We start from the raw sequence: 21,014 nt of genomic DNA, 5'->3' as shown, positions 1-21,014 counted from the left end.
TGGACACTTTGGAAATATGTGGAGAACTAAAACCTCTAGATACACATAGGATAATGAGAGAATCTTAACATCCAAGGTCACTAATGAACTAGAGGAGCAACAATGTTCCATGGGTGAGATCAAAGATCCCGGATAAACATTCTGAAATGCAGATATTTGTGTCAATACCCATATCATTAATATCAAATTGGATATAGGAGCAAGTGTAACAGCCTTGTTTAGCGAAGAACAGTGGCTGAGGCCAACCGAAACACGGTTATGTGGTTGAGAAGGGATCAAACTATAACTCGTAGGCATGTTGCATGTAATGTTAATGTCCAATAAAGGCACAAACAGATTCATTATATGGAAACATATATTATTTGCAATTAGGAATTTTCTAATCTGAGCTGAAATGTCTGTGTAGCCTTCAAACTCATCAAGACAGTGGAGGATCTCAATCAACAGACAGCCATCAATGAGACTAAATCTCAGCCCCTTAAGCTGTTCAGCTGCACTGAAGATCTGGACTGGGGCATTAGTGCTGAGTTTTTGACACTCTTCGTAGAGGCCAATAGTAAAGCCCTTTTCCAGGAAGATGTTCAGGAGACAGAGAGCAAACTTCTTCATGCCAAAGAGGTAATAACCCAATTGGACCAATGAGTACCTGAATGTGATCATGATCCTACAACTTTGGGAGTTGGCTGAGAAGGTGGAAGATGAAACTGGGGTGATAGAATACACTGATACAATGCCACATTCATCCGACTGTGTCCACACCTATCCACCTACAAGTGATGGTCAAGAATATAGGCAGTCAAACAAGAATTAGAGATAGAGCTGAACCTGATAGTGTCCACCTCTTCCACCTTGGAAGGCACTAACCTTACTGCTAAACCAGGGTTACTGGAAGTTGAGAGAAAGCAAATTATTCATTGAGAGCCTTCCTCACAGCTTCCTATCCTGTCTAAATAATTATTTCCAGAGACAGCAGTCCAGGATTACCCACAAGTTCACGAACAAGAGGATACAAGGGGTCATCACTCTAAAACTCGGGAAAGCCGGGCAAAATCACCGTCAAAAGGAACCATCTTAACAGACTGGAAAAGGGAATTTATAATATGCAAAGAGAGGGATAAACTCACAAAATCCAATCATGAGAGAGAAACAATGGATTGAGAGAGGTATAACAGCAAGGAGAGGAAAAAGAGGATCAAGTCTAGACCAGATAAGAGAACTAACCATTATACATTTGGGAGAACCAGATGTTGAGAGTTGAAACTCCCAATTCATTAGGTACCGCAACTCTTAACAAAGGCCAACCAAGTCAAAGAAAAGAAGTCCAAAGGGAGACGACTCCCAGCTAGCGGTCAACCTGCTAACTTTCTGCTATGTCTGACAAGGACACAATCAGAGAATCACGAAACCTGACCGATTGAATCCATGAAGTCAGAAACATGGGCGGTGGATGGAGCAGTATGTAATTCTAAATGTAAAGAATATTGGACAAAAACTTGGAGAAATGTAGTATTACTGTGTTCAGGGTTGAACTGGGTAATATATGGTACTGGGAAAACAGTACCTCCCACATGATGATGTAAGAGACACATGACCAAGGGTCAAGAAGGAGAATGCTCATGGCTTAGACTGAGTAACATGGATAGTCTTGTATATCTGTTTAAAGTTATGTTCATCCAATAAACCAGTTATTGCTCAGACATACCTATATCTCAACAATTGTTCCTTTCCAGCATACAACAATGGCCATCAGTACAGCTGTGAGGAGGGGACCCCTGAATGGAAACGTTTCTCCTCCAGGGGGAGTCATTGTCACTGAGACCCTTAGGATTTCAGAGTGTGGCTGGCACTCCAGACAATGACTAAACGCACATGGAGGCAGAAGTGACCCTTAAGTGGCTCAGTTGGGCCCCCAGCTAGCAGTCAACCTGCTGCTGGCAAATTTGTTAAGTAGCAATAAGGCACTGGGGCTCCCCTCCGATGCCATCCTATACCATTTTGCCAACCTTCCCACCACTCTGCTCATCCACAAAGGGGCCAGAAAATTCTAGTTCTCCCCTCATTTCAGATTTATAACAGCTGTGCTGTAAATGGCAGCCTTATTATTTAAATCTGGTTACACATCAGTTATGTAGGCAGTCATCAAGAAAGAAAGAGACAATACAGTCTCTAAAAGTTTAGATTTAATTCTTACTCCCATGTTCTGTAAAATACAGCGGATGCTGGAAAGAAAATGTTTAGATAGCATCAGAACAATTGAAGCATTGGTTTAAAGGTATTGTAACTGGCAGCACGGTAGCATTGTGGATAGCACAATCGCTTCACAGCTCCAGGGTTCCAGGTTCGATTCTGGCTTGGGTCACTGTCTGTGCGGAGTCTGTACATCCTCCCCGTGTGTGCGTGGATTTCCTCCGGGTGCTCCGGTTTCTTCCCACAGTCCAAAGATGTGCAGGTTAGGTGGATTGGCCATGATAAATTGCCCTTAGTGTCCCTTAGTGTTGGGTGGGGTTACTGGGTTATGGGGATAGGGTGGAGGTGTTAACTTTAGGTAGGGTGCTCTTTCCAGGAGCCGGTGCAGACTTGATGGGCCGAATGGCCTCCTTCTGCACTGTAAATTCTATGATCTATGAACTCACTGTACTTGAACACCTGCGAAGAACACTTGTTCAAAGGAGGATAATCTCAGAAGGAATTTGGGCTTTAAGTACTTGCAATTCATATAGAAGAAAATAACTACTTTTCCAGAAAATGTTAGGAGTGGCAGCTTTATCAGCACCTGGTAACTATCTCCCTGCCCTGAATTACTTTGATCTCGCCCTTTAGGTGCTCTTCCCAAGAGCCAGTGCAGACTCGATGGGCTGAATGGTCTCCTTCTGCACTGTAAATTCTATGAAATTCTATGATAAATCCTAGAACTTATTAATTATAATTAGCAAAGGGAGCCCCCTGCAGAGTGTTGAGAATATAAGGTTTCTCAGCTGATCGCAAGGCTTCCTGAGGCTAGACAGATCCTGAACTAGGTTGAGTCAGGCTGAAGCAATAACTCTTGCCAGTGGAGTTCTTCAAAGATGTATGAGCATGCTCTCTCGTTAATCTCATTGAAGGGATCTACTGGGTAGGAAGAATTTATTTAGGGTCCCCATAGAGACAAAGAAGATGGTTTTTAAAACAAAAAATTAACTACTAGTTATTTTCTCTGTAAATTCTTTCCCTAGTATTTTCAAATAAAACATGGAGTGTAGCCTAGAATTGAAATTAATTCTCTTCCGTATATTATTGTATTTAACTACATCAAGTTTAAAATTAATAGGTTTAATAAGTGAACAGAGCTTGTAGTGTGATCTGTGATGCTAAATCTTATCATTGCTGCTTCTTTAAACAGATCTGGCCTGATTCCCTCAGTACGATGGATCAATGCATTTCATTATGTGTGTGTTTATTACGAAGGTTACACACAAATCCAGAGCATCAAATAATGATTCTCCTGTTAGTTTGTGGGTGAAAGGTATTGAAGAATTATCATTTCAGTGGACCTCCTTTCTAATAAATCTTTAATTTTAATGAAGCAAAAGTGGAGTTAAATTACTTCTCTTGCCAATGGGTTTAAGAGGGTGTTCTGTATGAGCACATGTGCATAAAATTCACTTTAGAAAATCTTTTTAAAAATATATATTTTTATTCAAACAAAATGTTCATTATAACAAACTCAACAGTACAACCAACCCCAACACCATTTTATTCCCAAAGTACACACCAGTCCCCGCAAACGCCCTCCCCACAAAGAAAACAACATCTTACCAAACCCTCAACCCAACTAAAAAGAAAAACCCCGCCCCTCCCCAACAACTGACATTAGCCAGTTCCCTGGAAAAAAGAGGTGAAGGGCTGCCAACTTGTCCAACTCTTCCACCGAGCCCCTCATGAGCTTCTTGAGGTACAAAAATTTCATCAGGTCCCCCAGCCAAGCCGAGGTCTTCAGTGGCACTGGGGACCTCCACCTAAGTAGAACTCATCTTGGGCTAATAGCAAGATGAAGGTTAAGATATTAAGCTATGTCTTCATCCCTGTCTGCAGCACTGGCGAGTCCAACAGTCCAGAAATGGTCACCAACGGGCATGGTTCCAGCTAAAATCCCTGACTTTGTACCAAAAAATGGAGACCCAGAAACTGACAAGTTGGGGAAGACCAAACCATGTGCTTGGGATTCGCTGGCCCCCTAGAACACCACTCACACCTATCCTCCACATTTGAGAAGAACCCACTCATAAACGCCCTAGTCAGGTGTGCCCAGTGCACCACCTTGATCTGGCTCAGGCTTAACCTGCGTGTGAGGATGTGAAGTTTTCCCCGCGAAGACCTTCAGCATGGTAGCACAGTTGCTTCACAGCTCCAAGTCCCAGGTTCGATCCCTGGCTTGGATCACTGTCTTTGCAGATACTGCACATTCTCCCTGTGTCTGCGGGGGTTTCCTTCGTGTGCTCTGGTTTCCTCCCACAGTCCAAATATGTGCAGGTTAGGTGGATTGACTAAGCTAAAACTGCCCCTAGTGTCTGGTAGACATGAGAGAAAAAAGAAAACTCCTTATCCCTCAGAAACTTAAACCTCCACCTCAAGATCTGGGATGGCCACCAGCATTTCGTTAATAAATTCTGTTTCACCCCAGTTCAGTGCATCTGCATTGATCAGCACCACCGGTGTGCCCGCCAATGCTCCCCTGACCATTAAGTACTTCCCACCTGAGTCCGCCAGTATATAAAAAGAAACCCTGAGGCAATCCAGCAGTACCTCAACCTGCGCCAGCTCCAAGGCCCATTCAAGATGGCCGCCACATCCTCCATTAAAGCCAGTCCCAAATCAAAGGAATTGTCATCGTCAGTCATCTCTTCCTTCCCCCCCTCCCCCCGTCTCCCCCCATTCTGAAAACCAACCAAACCACCAACAGAATAACAAACCCCCCACCCCATCCTAGATAACAAGCTGCAGGCATCTTCCCTTCTCCACTTCCATTAACTAGCTATACTGCTAGAACCGGCGCACAGGGTAAAAATCAAAGGCAACACAGCAATATATTAAATATCAAGCCCCACCGTAACCCCCCCCCCAACCTATGTAAACCAAACTTTAATGCAGAACCCGAGAAGAAAAACAACACCCAGCAGCCTCCCCCCAAAATAAAACTCAACAGTGCAATATACAAACCCCAACTTCTCCAGAAAAAACACTCATGATGTGGACATGCCGGCGTTGGACTGGGGTGAGCACAATAAGAAGTCTTACAACACCAGGTTAAAGTCCAACAGGTTTGTTTCAAACATGAGCTTTCGGAGCACTGCTCCTTCCTCAGGTGAAGGAGCAGTGCTCCGAAAGCTCGTGTTTGAAACAAACCTGTTGGACTTTAACCTGGTGTTGTAAGACCTCTTACTGAAAAAACACCCACCAACAAGTCCAGGCAGAACTCCACTCCCTCCCCCACGTTACACAAATCTCCCACAAGATACAAATATATACAAACTTAACAACGACCAAACAACAAACTCCATAGTCCTCAAGTACTTTAGTTCACCCCTAGTCCGTGCTTCCTGACAAACTCATTTGCATCCTCCAGCACATCAAAATAATAGTCTCTGTCCTCGAAGATACCCGTAGACGAGCTGGGTACACCTCACCAAACCTCAAGTTGCTCTTGTACAGCACGGCATTTGCCTTATTAAACACCACATGCCCTCTCGCCGACTTTGCCCCAATATTTTGATATATTCTGATCGCATAGCTGTCCCATCTACAGTCTCGATGGTCCCTTGCCCACTTCAGGATCTGTTCCTTATACAGGTATCGATGAAGCCTGACTATAATCACCTGAGGCAGCTCTCCCGATCTGGGTTTCTGCCTCAGCGACCAATGGGCCTGGTCCAACTCAGGAGTTGTCAAGAAGACTCCACCCACGCCAACTTTCCAAACGTCTTGGACAAATAGTCCATAGTGGAGCCCTCCAGGCCCTCCGACAGCCTGATGATCCTTAAATTCTGACGTCTGGAGTGGTTCTCCAGATTGTCAACCTTTTGCCTTTTAGCAGCCTCTGTTCCTCTGCCAGCACTGCCATCTCTGCATCCAAGAAGGCAATGCGATCACTGTGGTCAGAGAGCACCACCTCAACCTTTTTTGTAAATAAATTTAGAGTACCCAGTTCTTTTTTTTTCCACTTAAGGGGCAATTTAGTGTGGCTAATCCATCTATTGAATCTGGGCCCTCAGCACCATGAAGCAGCATGCTAATCACTGCACCACCGTGCCGCCCCCACCTCAACCTTCTTTATTGTTGCCTCAAGTACCTCAATCTGCTGGTCCATCTTGTCCATGGCTGCCCGAATTGGGGCCAAAGCCTCTCCATTGTCTTCACCAGATCCTCAATGACCACCTGTCGCTGCTGATTAAATTAATCGGTCAAGAGCTAACCAACTTCTCAGTCGTTTGCTCAAGGGCCACAAACTCAGCAGAAGCTGCCACCACGCTCCCGCTGCTGGGGTTCTGTGAACCTTTGATTCCATTGACTCGCCCTTGCCCAATTTCTGCCGGGCATTGCTCGATCGAGAGGGCCTTATTTTATCAAATCACACGAATTGCCTCCAGAAAATTAACCATTAACCAGGCAGAAAGGGACAAAAACCAAATACCCTTGCGGGGGCCACTGTGTGAGCTCTGGAAAATCTTGTTTATTTCTTTTAATGAACAATTTTCTTTTGCTAGTTCCATGAAAAATGATTATTCTTACTTGAATCAGCAGCTAGCATTTTTAAAGCGCCTTTAATGTGAAAAAAACATCAGGGCGTCTCACAGAGGCACTAGAAAACCAAATAGGACACTTGAGTCACAACAGGAGATCTTAGGGCATATGACAAAAAGGTTGGGAAAATACATAGGTTTAGTGGAATTGTAACATTGTGGGATTATTACTGAACTAGTAATCCAGAGGTCTGGGCTGATGTTCCAGAGATAAAAAAAAAGTAAGTGCCTAAAATTCTCAACAGAGTTAGGTAGCACACTGAGAACGAGACAGTTAATGTTTCAGGTCAGTGACTGATGAAAGGACAATGACCTGGCATGTTAACACTCTCTCTCTCTCTCTCTCGATCGACAGATGCTGTGAGATTTGTTGAGTATTTCTAGCATTTTCTTTCCAGCATCCACTGTATTTTACAGAACATGGGAGTAAGAATTAAATCAAATGGACCATCTGGCATCAACTTAGGCACTGGAAATGATAAAGGGAAAACCTTCCCAGTTGACCCTGCAAAGTTCTCCTGGCTTACATCTGGGAACATATGCCCAGAGTGGTAAAGCTGTGGTACAAACTAGTTAAACAACAGCCTGACATAAGGGGAGAATCGTAGCTTAGACCCCTGAAGCAGCATCCCTGAGTATGTACAGTCCTATTGGCAGGACCAATCCACCAGAGGTGACAGTACATTGGAATGCAGTGAGGAGGGAATGGTTGTGGGAATCCTCAACAGTGACTCCAGACTCCTTAAGTCCCATAGCATCAGGCCAAACATGGACAAGGGAACCCAAAAGATTGCAATCTACTGTCCTCCCTCAGCTGAAGTATCACTGCTGCTCCATGTTGAACAAAACTTGGAAGAAACTTTTTTAAAAATATTTTTTATTCTCCTTTTTCACATTTTCTCCCAAATTTACACCCACCAACAATAAACAATAATCAGCAACAAATATGTCAATCCCCATATCAGTAACAATGATCCCATCCTCCCACCAAAGCCCGCATGTTTAGATAAACAAATGACAAAAAGGAATCAGGAATCACCCATAGTCACCCTTAATACACACAGCCCCCCTCCCCCCACCCCCCCCCCCCCCCCCCCCAAACGAATGTTCGATGTTATCCAGTTCTTGAAAGTGCATAATGAATAATGCCCATGAATTGTAGAACCCCTCCATCCTTCCCCTCAGTTCAAACTTAACTTTCTCAAGAGTCAAGAATTCCAACAGGTCCCCCCCGCCATGTCAGGGCACAGGGTAGAGAGGCTGCTCTCCATCCCAACAGGATCTGCCTTCGGGCGATCAACGAGGCGAAGGCTACGATATCTGCCTCTACACCCATTTTCAACCCCGGCTGGTCCGACACCCAAATATGGCTTCACGTGCACCACCTTGGAAATTATCCTAAAAACCTCCTTCCAGTAATCCTCTAGCTTTGGACAGAACCAAAACATATGAACGTGATTAGCGGGACCCCCCCCTCTTCAACGCTCACACACATCTTCTACTCCTTCAAAGAATCGGCTCATCCTCGCCCTCGTGAGGTGTGTCTGTATACCACCTTCAGCTTCAGCCCCAACCGCGCACATGAGGTGGAGGCGTTCACTCTCCGGAGCACCTCATACCAGAACCCCTCCTCCATAACCTCTACCAACTCTTCCTCCCACTTTGCTTTGATCCCTTCCAGTGGTTCCTTCTCCTTTTCCAAAATAGCTCCATAATCCGCTGACACTACCCCCTTCTCCAGTCCCCCTGTCATCAGCAACTCCTCCTGCAATGTGGAGGCTGGTTCCACCAGGAAGCTCTGTATCTCCTTTCTGGCAAAATCTCCAACCTGCATGTATCTAAACACTTCCCCACGCTCCAGCCCATACTTCGCTTCCAGCTCCTTCAGTCCTGCAAACCGACCCCTAAAAAACAAATCTTTTAGCGTCTTAATCCCCTTTTCTTCCCATTTCCGAAAATTTCCATCCCAACTCCCTGGCTCAAATCTATGGTTTCCTGAATTGGCGTTTCCCTTGACCCTGCCCGCAACCCGAAGTGTTGGCGAAACTGCCTCCAAATTCTCAATGAAGCTATTATTACTGGACTCCCTGAGTATTTCCCCGGGGCTATCGGGAGTGGTGCTATTGCTAGTGCTTTCAGTCTCGACCCCCTGCACAAACTCTCCTCATTCTGGCCCACTGGGAATCAACCCCTCTGACTCAGCTCTGCACCTTCTCCACATTCGCTGCCCAGTAGTAATACATCAAGTTTGGAAGACCCAAAACCCCTGCCTGCCTTCCCCTCTGTAGCAGCACCTTTCACACTCTGGCCACCTTCCCTGCCCATATGAACGAGGTAATCCTTCCCTCAGTCTCTCTGAAAAAAGCCTTTGGCAAGAAAATCGGTAGACATTGAAAAATAAACAGAAATCGCGGCAGCACATTCATTTTAACCGTCTGTACCCGATCCGCCAGTGACAGGGAGACCATCCCACCTTGCCAGATCAGCTTTCGCTCTCCCCACCAAGCTAGAGATGTTGTACCTGTGAAGCCCCCTCCCACTCCTGGGCAACCTGCACCCCCAAGTACCTAAAGTGAGTCCCTGTCCTACGGAATGGTAGCCCCCCCACCCCGGCCCCCAACCCCGGCCGAGACACCACAAAATACTCACTCTTGTCTCGATTCAGCTTGTACCTCGGGAAAGGCCCAAATACTCGAAGCAGCTCCAATATTCCCCCTATTGATACACACGGTTCCGACACGTATAACAGCAAGTCGTCGGCATATAAGGACACCCTATGCCCCCCCCCCCGGCAATACTCCTTTCCATGCTCCCGAACTTCTTAATACGAAGGCCTACGGCTCAATCGCAAGTGCAAACAGCAGAGGGGACATAGGATATCTCTGCCTCGTCCCACGGTGGAGAGAAAAGTATCTCGAGCTGATGTCTTTTGTGCGGACACTCGCCCTCGGCTCCTTATATAGCAGCTTTACCCAGTTCACAAATCTTGGTCCAATCCCAAACCGCTCCAGAACTGCCATCAATCAAGTACCCCCATTCTACCCGGTCAAACGCCTTCTCAGCATCCAATGCCACAACCACTTATGTTTCCTTCCCCTCCGCCGGTGCCATAACGACGTTTGATACCCTCTTAATGTTCGAAAAGAACTGCCTCCCCGTCTGATCCTCACCTATCACCTTCGGGAGGCACTCCTCCAGCCTACCTGCCAGTACCTTCGCCAATACTTTTGCGTCCACATTCAGAAGTGATATGGGCCTATACGACCCACACTCCGTTGGATTCTTATCTTTTTTTAGCAACAGGGAAATCGATTCCTGCCCCAAAGTTTGTGGCAACACCCTCTTCCCCATCATCTCTTCAAACATCCTCACCATCAGGGGCGCCAGTTTATCCTTGAATTTTTATAATTTTCCACTGGAAACCCATCCGGCCCTGCTGGCTTCCCCGACTGCATCCTCCCAATCGCATCCTTTATCTCCTGCTCCACTATTGCTCCTTCTAATGTAGCCCTGTCCCCCTCCCCTAACCTCGGGTACTCCAACACATCTAGAAATTCCTGCAACTCACGGTCTCCCCGAGGTGGCTCTGACCTGTACAACCTCTCATAAAACTCAAAATCCTTGTTAATCATATCCTGAGCCACCACCAATTTCCTGCCCTATCCCTCACCTGAAGAATTTCCCTTGCCACTGCTTCCCTTCGGATCTGACCTGCTAACATACTTATCTCCATGCTCATAAACTGCACCCCTTGCTCGTCTCAGTTGGCGCACTGCCTTCCTGGTAGACAGTCGGTCAAAGCTCGCCTGTAGTTCCTTCCTCTTTTCCAGCTTCGCTGGGTCCCCATCTTCTGCATAACTCTTATCTACCTCCAACATCTCATATATTACCCTCTGCCGCTCCAACCTCTCCTATTTGTCTACCCTGGCCTTAAACAAAATTACTTCACCCCACACCACCGCCTTTAGAGCCTCCCAGACAACTGCCTTCGACACCTCACCCGTACAGTTGAAACAACCTTTTCAATTTTGTCACAGAACACTTGGTTCCCCAAAAGTCCCACATCCAATTTCCACCCTGGCCTCTGCGCTACCCCCTTCTCCAGTACCATATCTACCCAATGCGGAGCATGATCTGACACTGCAATTGCCGAGTATTCCAATCCCTTAACCCCAGCCAGCAAAGCCTTCCCCCCACAAAAGGTCGATCCACGAGTATACCTTATGGACTGCTGATAAAAATGAGTACTCCTGTTCCCTTGGATGCAGAAACCCAAACACCTTCTTTGCGAATCCCACATCGTCCCAATTGGGACGTATACACTTAACAGCACCACTAATCTCCCCTCCAGTGCCCCTGCCACAATCACATATCTACCTCCCTGATCTGCCACCACCTTCTCCATCTGGAAGCGTGCCCTTTTGCTGACCAGTACCGCTACACCTCGAGCCCTTCCGTCAAATCCAGAGTGAAACACTTGACTAACCCAGCCCTTTTTAAGTCTCACCTGGTCCTTCACTCTCAAGTGAGTCTCCTGCAGCATTGCCACATCGGCTTTCAAACTTTTAAGATGCGCAAGCACCCTTGACCTCTTGACAGGACCTCCTAACACCCGCACCTTCCACGTGACTATCCTAACTGGGGGTCTCTCACCCTCCCACTCTTATCCACCATCATCATACCACCGGGCCCTGCCCCATAAGCCTGCCCCACCCCTGTCCATTATTAACATCGAACCCCTTCTCCCACCCCCCTTCTCCCAGGAAACCCCCCTACAATTTCCACTTGAAAAAACATCTCCCAGCATCAATCCCCCCCCGCCCCCCGCTCGCCTCATAGGCCCATTGAAACCTGCTATCCAGGCTCCAATGTCCGCAGCCCTCCTCTCACCTCACCTCCGTTCACTAGCCGACTTTAGTTAGCTAGCGCGGGTGGCTCCCCCGCCAAGATATACTGTCCCCTCCCACCCAGTCCCAGAGAAAGAAAAAACAAGATCAACAATCCAACCCATACAATTCACTAAAATAAGATATAACCATCGTAACACAGAATGCCAATCCACCCAACTATTAACTTGAACTTTGTAACAATGGAAAGAGAAGTAAATTACAATACACATCAGTAAAAAGAAAGTTGTAGCATTTATACATTTTCCAGCTGCCCAAACACAGTCCCACAGTCTCTCTTCCAGCTCCGCTCCTCACATCTGTCTCAAGCCTTCTGCCCTCACGACCGTCTCAGCCGCCTCCGTTGTCTCGAAATAGAAGTCTATGGAATTATACGTTAACCCTCAGCTTCGCCGGGTGCACCATACCAAATCGCACCTTGTTTTTGAACAGTGCCGCCTTCATTCGCCCCAACCCCGCTCGTCTTTTTGCCAACTCCACCGTCAAGTCCTGGTAGATCCGAACTGCAGCACCATCCCACTGCACCTCGCGCTTCTGCTTCGCTCAGCTTAACACCTTCTCCTTCGAGCAGTACTTATGGAAACAGATGATTACTGCTCTTGGCGGCTCATTCACTTTGGGCTTCAGCCTTAATGACTGATGAGCTCGGTCTAGCCTGTACCGGGAGGGGTTCTCGCCCTCCCCCATCAGCTCCGCCAACTTCTTAGCCAAGTATTCTGTTGGCCTTGGGCCCTCTGTCCCTTCGGGCAAGCTCACAATTCTCAAATTGTGCCGCCTTGAGCGGTTCTCCAAGTTCTCGAGCTTTGCTCGGAGCCCTCTGTTGACCTCCACCACCCTCTGCAGCTCGTCCCCCATCGAGGTGAACTGGTCGCTGTGCTGCGACACGGCCTCCTCCACTTCCTTCTCCACTTCCTTCATCTTCTCGCTCTGCTCTCTCACCTCGACCAGAGACTTCAATGTGACTGCCGTCTCCTTCCTCAAAGCCTCCATGTGCCTCACAAACGGTTATTCCAGCTCCACCGCCATCACCTCGGTCATTTTCTCCACCGTAAGTAATGCGGCCCCACCATGCGGTTCGGCTTCCGCCACCTTGTCAGCACTTTTGCTCGTCCTCTCATTCGGCGGCGAGCCCGCATTTCCTCCTTTCTTCGACACTGCTCTTCGCATCCTTTAACGGCTTATTATTTTTCCTTCCTTTTTTCCCCTTTTCACTCGTCTGACCTTCTTCAATCTTTTTTTAAAAAAACAAACAATTTTTCTTCCTTGACATAAAAAAGGGAGAAAAAAAACTTTCACCAAACTTCTTTAAAACTTCTTTCTCCTCTTTTTTACATTCCTCCAGAGTTCCCCGGGACCGGACTTCAGCCTTCTTACCACATTCTAGGTGGGAGCCATCTGATGTGGGACATCTCACCTACATCGCGCCCTGGCCTCGGGCCTGCTGCCTCGACCTCCGTTTGGCTCCGCCCCTGCTGCTCTGGCCTTCAAGCGTGCTGGGCCCAACCCCTCAGCCCCTGCCGCCCGACACCCCCGTGGGGTTCCTTGCCGGTTTTCAAACCGGCACCGCTAGCTGCCCGTGATGGCCCCAAAGGCCGACAATAGTCTGGTGAGGGGGGGGGGGGAGATTGAAAAATCGGGGAAATCCCCGAAAGCACCACAAATCGTGGCCACCGGCGGGAGCACTTCTCGATGTGGCCGCCCCGCTCGCAAACGCCACCGGAGGTCTCAACTTGGAAGAAACTTTGAGGGTAGCAAGGTAACTAAATGTATTCTGGCTGGGGTACATACATCACCAAATTTAGTGTAGTAGTGTCACTACCGAGTGAGCACGCAGAGTCCTGAAGTGCATATCTGGAAGATGGGGCCTGTGGCAGAGGATAAGAAAACTAATGAGTCAAAAAACTTAATTGACCGCATCCTCATTAGTCTTCTTATCTCAGATGGATATCTCTTTGATGGTATTGGTAAGAGTGGTCACTGCACTGTCCTTGTGGAGAGCAAGGGCCAGGTTTTCAGCATTGAGGAGGGAAGTTCAAGCTGGAAAATTTCCAAACTTGACAGATCTGTCTCCTTTTAAAGGGATCCCCACCTATCAAATTTGCAGCCTAGAAGGAAGGGGCAGGATGGATTTGAGCCCTCTACATCTGGAGGTAGTACAAACGGGGCCATTGAGGTGGGGCCATTGAACTTTTGTTCAAGTTATTTAAAAGGCTGTCTGGCCCACTACTTCACCCCTCACTCTTGCTCTCTGTGGATCCCTGCATTCCCTATATCCTCTCACTCAGTGTGCACAACATGACCAATAAGCTCCACAATAAGAAGAAATAAATCTGAAAAGTCTCAGCAGGTCAGACAGCATCTGTGGAAAGAAACAGTATCATAAAGTTAAGGAAGGTGCCATTGACAGTGCTATCAAGTTGCACTTAGTTTCCAACCTTATTACAGCTTTGGTGCAAACATGGATGAAAAAGCTGAATTCCAAAGCTGAAGTAGGAGTGACTGTCCTTGACATCAAGGCAGCACTTGACCATGTATGTTATCAAGTAGCCCCGGAATCGAGGAGGAAACTCTCCACTGGTTGGAGTGAAAACTAGCACAAAGAAAGGTGAATATGGTTGTTGGAGGTCAAATGATTTCAACCCCAGGACATGTCTGCGGGAGTTCCTCAGCGTAGTGTCCTAGGCCCAATCACCTTTAGCTGCTTCATCAATGACTTTCCCTGCAAGGTCTGGAGTGTGGATGTTTGCTGACAATGGCACTTTTCAGTGCCACTCAGCACTTCTTGGATACCCAAAACAGTTTGTGTCCCACAAGAAGCAAGGCCTGGACAACATTTTGACTTGGGGTGATAAGTGGCCAGTAATATTTCTCTACACAAAGGCCGGGCAATGACCATAACCATCAAGAGGGAATTTAATCTCCTCCCCTTGACATTACCATATTGCTGAATCACTTAAAACAGCATTGACCAGAAATGTAACTGAACCAGCCATATAAATGCCATGACTGCAAGTGCAGGTCAGAGGCTGGTACTTCTGCATTGCACAATTCACCGCCTGCCACCTCAAAGCCTGTCGATTTTTGCAAGGCACAGGTGAGGAGTGCGATGGAACTGTCTGTATTTAACCTGGGAGAGTTCAGTTCCAACAATCAGGCATAAAAGAATGACTAGGGTAAGAGTAGGGCCAGTCAAGGACAGTGGTGGGAAGTTGTATGTGGAGGCTGAGGAGATAAGCGAGATACTAAATGAATACTTTTCGTCAGTATTCACTCAGGAAAAAGATAATGTTGTGGAGGAGAATGCTGAGACCCAGGCTATTCGAATAGATGGCATTGAGGTGCGTAGGGAAGAAGTGTTGGCAATTCTGGATAAGGTGAAAATAGATAAGTCCCCGGGGCCTGATGGGATTTATCCTAGGATTCTCTGGGAAGCCAGGGAAGAGATTGCTGAGCCTTTGGCTTTGATTTTTATGTCATCATTGGCTACAGGAATAGTGCCAGAGGACTGGAGGGTAGCAAATGTGGTCCCTTTGTTCAAGAAGGGGAGTAGAGATAACCGCGGTAACTATAGGCCGGTGAGCCTCACGTCTGTTGTGGGTAAAGTCTTGGAGAGGATTATAAGAGATACGATTTATAATCATCTAGATAGGAATAATATGATTAGGGATAGTCAGCATGGTTTTGTGAAGGGTAGGTCATGCCTCACAAACCTTATCGAGTTCTTTGAGAAGGTGACTGAACAGGTAGACGAGGGTAGAGCAGTTGATGTGGTGTATATGGATTTCAGTAAAGCGTTTGATAAGGTTCCCCACGGTCGGCTATTGCAGAAAATACGGAGGCTGGGGATTGAGGGTGATTTAGAGATGTGGATCAGAAATTGGCTAGTTGAAAGAAGACAGAGAGTGGTAGTTGATGGCAAATGTTCAGAATGGAGTTCAGTTACGAGTGGCATACCACAAGGATCTGTTCTGGGGCAATTGCTGTTTGTCATTTTTATAAATGACCTAGAGAAGGGCACAGAAGGTTGGGTGAGTAAATTTGCAGACGACACTAAAGTCGGTGGATTTGTAGACAGTGTGGAAGGATGTTGCAGGTTACAGAGAGACATAGATAAGCTGCAGAGCTGGGCTGAGAGGTGGCAAATGGAGTTCAATGTAGAGAAGTGTGAGGTGATTCACTTTGGAAAGAAAAACAGGAATGCGGAATATTTGGCTAATGGTAAAATTCTTGGCAGTGTGGATGAGCAGAGGGATCTCGGTGTCCATGTACATAGATCCCTGAAAGTTGCCACCCAGGTTGATAGGGTTGTGAAGAAGGCCTGTGGTGTGTTGGCCTTTATTGGTAGAGGGATTGAGCTCTGGAGCCATGAGGTCATGTTGCAGCTGTACAAAACTCTGGTACGGCCGCATTTGGAGTATTGCGTACAGTTCTGGTCGGCTCATTATAGGAAGGACGTGGAAGCTTTGGAACGGGTGCAGAGGAGATTTACCAGGATGTTGCCTGGTGTGGAGGGAAAATCTTATGAGGAAAGGCTGATGGACTTGAGGTTGTTTTCGTTAGAGAGAAGGTGGTTAAGAGGTGACTTAATAGAGGCATACAAAATGATCAGAAGGTTGGATAGGGTGGACAGTGAGAGCCTTCTCCCGCGGATGGAGGTGGCTAGCACGAGGGGACATAGCCTTAAATTGAGGGGTAATAGATATAGGACAGACGTCAGAGGTAGGTTTTTTACGCAAAGAGTGGTGAGGCCGTGGAATGCCCTACCTGCAACAGTAGTGAACTCGCCAACATTGAGGGCATTTAAAAGTTTATTGGATAAGCATATGGATGATAATGGCATAGTGTAGGTTAGATGGCCGTTAGTTTTTGACTTCCCATGTCGGTGCAACATCGTGGGCCGAAGGGCCTGTACTGCTATTCTATGTTCTATGTTCTAATACTGAAGAAGCTCAACATCCAAGATGAGCAGTCCATTTATTCGGCACCCCATTCATCATTAGCATTCTCTCCCTCCACCACGAGCGCATTATTGGCAACAGTGTGTACCATCTACAAGAGGAATTGCAGAAACAGCACGTTCAAAACCCAAAACCTCTATCACCCAGAAGGACAGGAGAAGCAGATCCATGGCAGCTGACACATGCGAGGGCAGCCACCTGAAATGTCCCGAAAGTCTCTCACCATCCTGATTTGGAACTATATCACAGTTCCTTTACTATTACTGGATCAAACCCTGGAACTCCCTTCTGAACGGCACTGTGGATGTACCTACATGGACTGCAGTGGTTCAAAATTTCGGCTCACCATCACCTTCACAAGGGTAATTAGGGATGGACAATAAATGATGGCCTAGCCAGTGACGCCCATATTCCATGAGGTGAAGAAAATGAAAAAATTTATGATAAGTTTTCAGGTGATGTCACCAAGGATAAAGGAAACCTTCTGGGAGTGGTAAGAGAAGCCTGTGCTCGGGATTCTCTGCCTGTATTAGATAGAGACAGACTGCAATCAGGCAAACTGTCCCATTCAACTGGATGATGATGGAGAGGCATTGGAGGAGAATGGTGTGAACAGCGATTTCATAGGCTTCATAGAGGTCAAAAAGTATGTGGAAGGACAGTTTACATTTGTCACAGTCACGAGGGATGTCATTTGTGACTTCTAAGAACTGTTTTGGTGTCCAAAAGGGGTGCAAACCTGACTGGAGAGATTCCAACATTGAGGGAGAGATTTTCCAGCCATTCCTGTCGGTGGGATCTTCTGGTCCCGTCAACAGTGCACCTCAACCACTGGTTTCCTGGCAGCGAAGGGTGCATTCATTGGGAAATCCTGTGGCCAGCTCAGCCAATGGTAGGCTGTCTTCCTCCACCGTGGAACACATGACGGGTTGCTCAGTAAACGCCTGATATTTAAAGTTAGGCCAGATTTGGGTGGTGACAGCACAGGTAAGGACTTTCAAGAGGGAAGGGAGGTTGAAGATGGGGGTGGTAGTTTGCAAGAATGCAGCATACATGGGTTTTTTTGTGGGCAGGGGTGAAGATGGTAGATTTGAACAATAGGGGGGCAATTGAAAAGCGATAGTTGTTAACAATATCAACGGATTTGAAAGCTAGGAAGCAAATTTTGGTGTAGTAACCAGAGTTGGGCCTCATGGACAAGATGCACTTGGAGAAGGCATGAGAGAAGGTAGGAGAAAAACTGGGAAAAGGTACAATTTAAGGGCTAGGTCACAGGAGAACCTTGGAGACAATTTGGCACAGTGGACTAGGGGAAGGGAGGGAACTGGCAAAGACTGCTGAATAGATGATCTTGGTCTTGGTGCTAAGTTGTCCATGAGTTCTGTGATCTTATTGGAGCTGAGGGTGAAGGAGAAGGTGCGTGGGCTCTAAGAAGACAGCTCGCAGTGGAGAAAAGAAACCAGGGTTTACTTTTGCATTCCAGGATGATCCTGGATTAATAATCAGTTTTCACAGACAAGAGCAGGACCATATAATGTTTCTATGTGGTCCAGCCAGATCTGGTGCTGACTAGTTGTCTGCCATCTTCGTTCAAGTTTATGTACCTTGTACTAAGGGAGTGGAGATGAGAGTGGTGTGGAGCAATGGCTGGGTGAGAGTAATAATAACTTCCAAGTAAACCACCTAGGTCAATAACAGAAAATAATGGCTATGTAAACTGAGTTTTTAAATATCTCAATTGATGTCTTACAGTCAAAATCTTAACATTTTTATTAAAATTCAGAGCGTGAAATAACTTTTGAAGAATCTATCAATGGTGAGGCACCTTTGCTAATTGCGAACAATGGGCAAATAGTTTAATCATTGCAAATTTCGAATGGATGCCCACATTTTAAAGGTAGAACAATGTGCAGGTTGTGAAGTGTCACTGTGCACAATAAAATGAGGAAGTGTTCATATACATTAGAGTTCAAGTTACTGCGATTGGTAATATATTTTGGGGCCAAATCATTGGTACAAATGATTTAATGCCTGTGGAATTAGATACATTTTGATTAACTTTATTGGCTGTTTCTTCTGTTGAGTGCAACTTGTAAATTGTTTTCTGGTTTAAAACAATTGTTCTGTCAATATCCATATCTATTTAATTTGATACATTTCATTGTTTCATTTTTATTTTCTCTTTTAGGTCAGACTTGTAAACAACAAGCAGCACTAGCTCCAGAATTCCCAGTGTTGTTGCTGCTGTGCTGATTGGAATAATGTTAGTTAACGTAAAGAAGTCAAGTGGTAATTTCAAAGTTTAAGCGAAGGCCTTAGTGCAGCTGTTACCACATACGCCAAGCCGCCATCAGTAAGGATGAGCTCAGAGGAGAAAAGTATGTCGCCTGCTCACAAAATATCAACTCCCACTCATCGGAGTGCATCATCATCTTTATCTTCTCAAAGAGAGGGTAGACCGGTAAGGCAACAAAACAAAACTGCTGTTGACTATACTCTGTTGACCTTCCAGGTTTTAATACTTGGCTAAAAATGCCTGAATTTCCAGTTACTCATGAAATTGTTTCTTATCTTAAGGCTATGTATGAGGTACGATGTGTAGTGGACATTTTGATGCAGTAAATTCAAGTCAATGAAAGATTTTCACTTGAGACTAGAATTGCAGAAGAAATTGTGTTACAAGGAATGATAAGAACAGATTGTACATGCTAATTTGTACTCCGATTAAGTGGTTGCACAAAATACATTTTTTTGGAATCCTAAACTTACTGTTTGAAACAGTGTTAAAATATTTTAATATATGTGTGAGAAATTCTAAAGTGTGGTATTCTGAAAACAGTTTTGTTCCTTCTCATAATTAATTGTTTTTAACAATTGAAGCTATAACTATTTAAACTACCAGTCTTGGGATGATGTCTGTGAACTCTGATGCCCAGTCATCAGACCAAGTTCTACTGCTTATTATCCCTCATGCTGAAGCTTGCTGCACATCTCTCTCTCTCTCTCTCTCTCTCTGTCTCTCCGCTCTGCATTCAGGTTGTTGTGGGAGGGAATAAGCTATTTAGCTATAGTGCACCTCAATCACACAAGTGAGCAGATGGAAATTCTTGGAGTTTTAAAACGGCCTTTATTTCAAGATATAGCATGGGCGCTAGTCATCCAACAAGTGGTCTCCCAACTTACTGAACAAAGGAATACTGCAGCAATTATATCTTTCAGTTTCAGTTGCAAGTAATTTGCATTCACCAATCAAAATTGTACAAAATTGTTTGAAGGTAATCCATATCCAATCACAACTAATAGTTTTAGCGACTAGGGGATTTTCACAGTAACTTCATTGTAGTGTTAATGTAAGCCTACTTGTGACAATAAAGATTACTATTATTAATTACTTCATTGGTTTCCCACAGTAGTATCTGACCAATTACAGAAAAATCTATGCTTGCCGAATAACAATATCCAATGATTAACAAGGCACATACACGACTATACTATCAATAAACAAATGTCTATAGACCTCGAGTGCCTGGCCCCTAAGGGGCTGCTATCTGGACACATTTGCAGTCCTGTTGTCTGGACAACGGTGATATGTGGTTACGGCCCTCCCATGTGCTATCAAAGAAGCCCTTTGTCCAGTGTTATTGCAGCTGCCTAGTATGCCCACAGGAATATATTGCAGTCAATGATTTTTAACCACTTCAGAAACTGATGGAAGATGATCAAAGCATATGACTAGATCTTTGAAAATGATTTGGATATAATGTCTAAGACTCTGCCCCTTCACAGGTATTCAACTTTTGTGTTAAAAATACTGAAGATTATATTTAAAACTTCAATTCCAGATAGCCTAGTAGACAGCTCACAATCCTGGCACTGGAACTTATCAGTGGCAAATGCAGTTAAGAATGGATGCGTATTCGGATGGGCATATTGGAGGAAAGAAATGGATGTTAAGTATACTCCATGGTTGGCATTGAGCTCTCGGAGAGTGGGATTGGAGTGGAGAAATGGAATGGACAATTTGGTCGAGGTGTGAGATTTCACTCATTGCTTACCATCTGTATTTTTTTTTACGATGACAAATTAAACAAATAGTATGCAACGTTATATTGCTGAATTAGTTTAAGTTTAAATTCCTAGAGGTCAATCGACAGTGCCCTTGTCAGCTTAGATACTGTGTTAAATTCTGGTAGCTGTAAGAGGTCAATATGCACCCTGGAGGCAGTACATTGAAGAAAATTGAAGGTGACAATGTGACACAAGGGTGACTTAATTAGGTATGACTCTTCAACTTCAAAGGGATGCCTCGCAGGATAATATAGAGGTATATAATGTACATTGAATCCATACAGTCCCTAGAGTGCAGAAGGAGG

At 45.6% G+C, this 21,014-nt stretch overlaps 1 protein-coding gene across 6 annotated transcripts in view; it reads left to right on the top strand.

The window, feature by feature from the left end:
• osbpl6 (oxysterol binding protein-like 6) overlaps positions 1 to 21,014 on the top strand; it is a 302,726-nt gene that overhangs the window by 73,214 nt on the left and 208,498 nt on the right. For all 6 annotated transcript variants that reach the window (XM_038789304.1, XM_038789305.1, XM_038789300.1 and 3 more), the window contains one exon: positions 18,830 to 19,102. In XM_038789304.1, coding sequence (XP_038645232.1) covers positions 19,001 to 19,102 — 102 coding nt within the window. In that variant the 5' untranslated portion in view covers positions 18,830 to 19,000. The remainder of the gene's footprint in view (positions 1 to 18,829; positions 19,103 to 21,014) is intronic.

This window comes from Scyliorhinus canicula, chromosome 2 (genome assembly GCF_902713615.1).
Source record: "Scyliorhinus canicula chromosome 2, sScyCan1.1, whole genome shotgun sequence".
Lineage (NCBI taxonomy): Eukaryota > Metazoa > Chordata > Chondrichthyes > Carcharhiniformes > Scyliorhinidae > Scyliorhinus > Scyliorhinus canicula.
The sequence above is the reverse complement of the archived record's forward strand: the minus strand, read 5'-3'. Positions and strand labels throughout refer to the sequence as shown.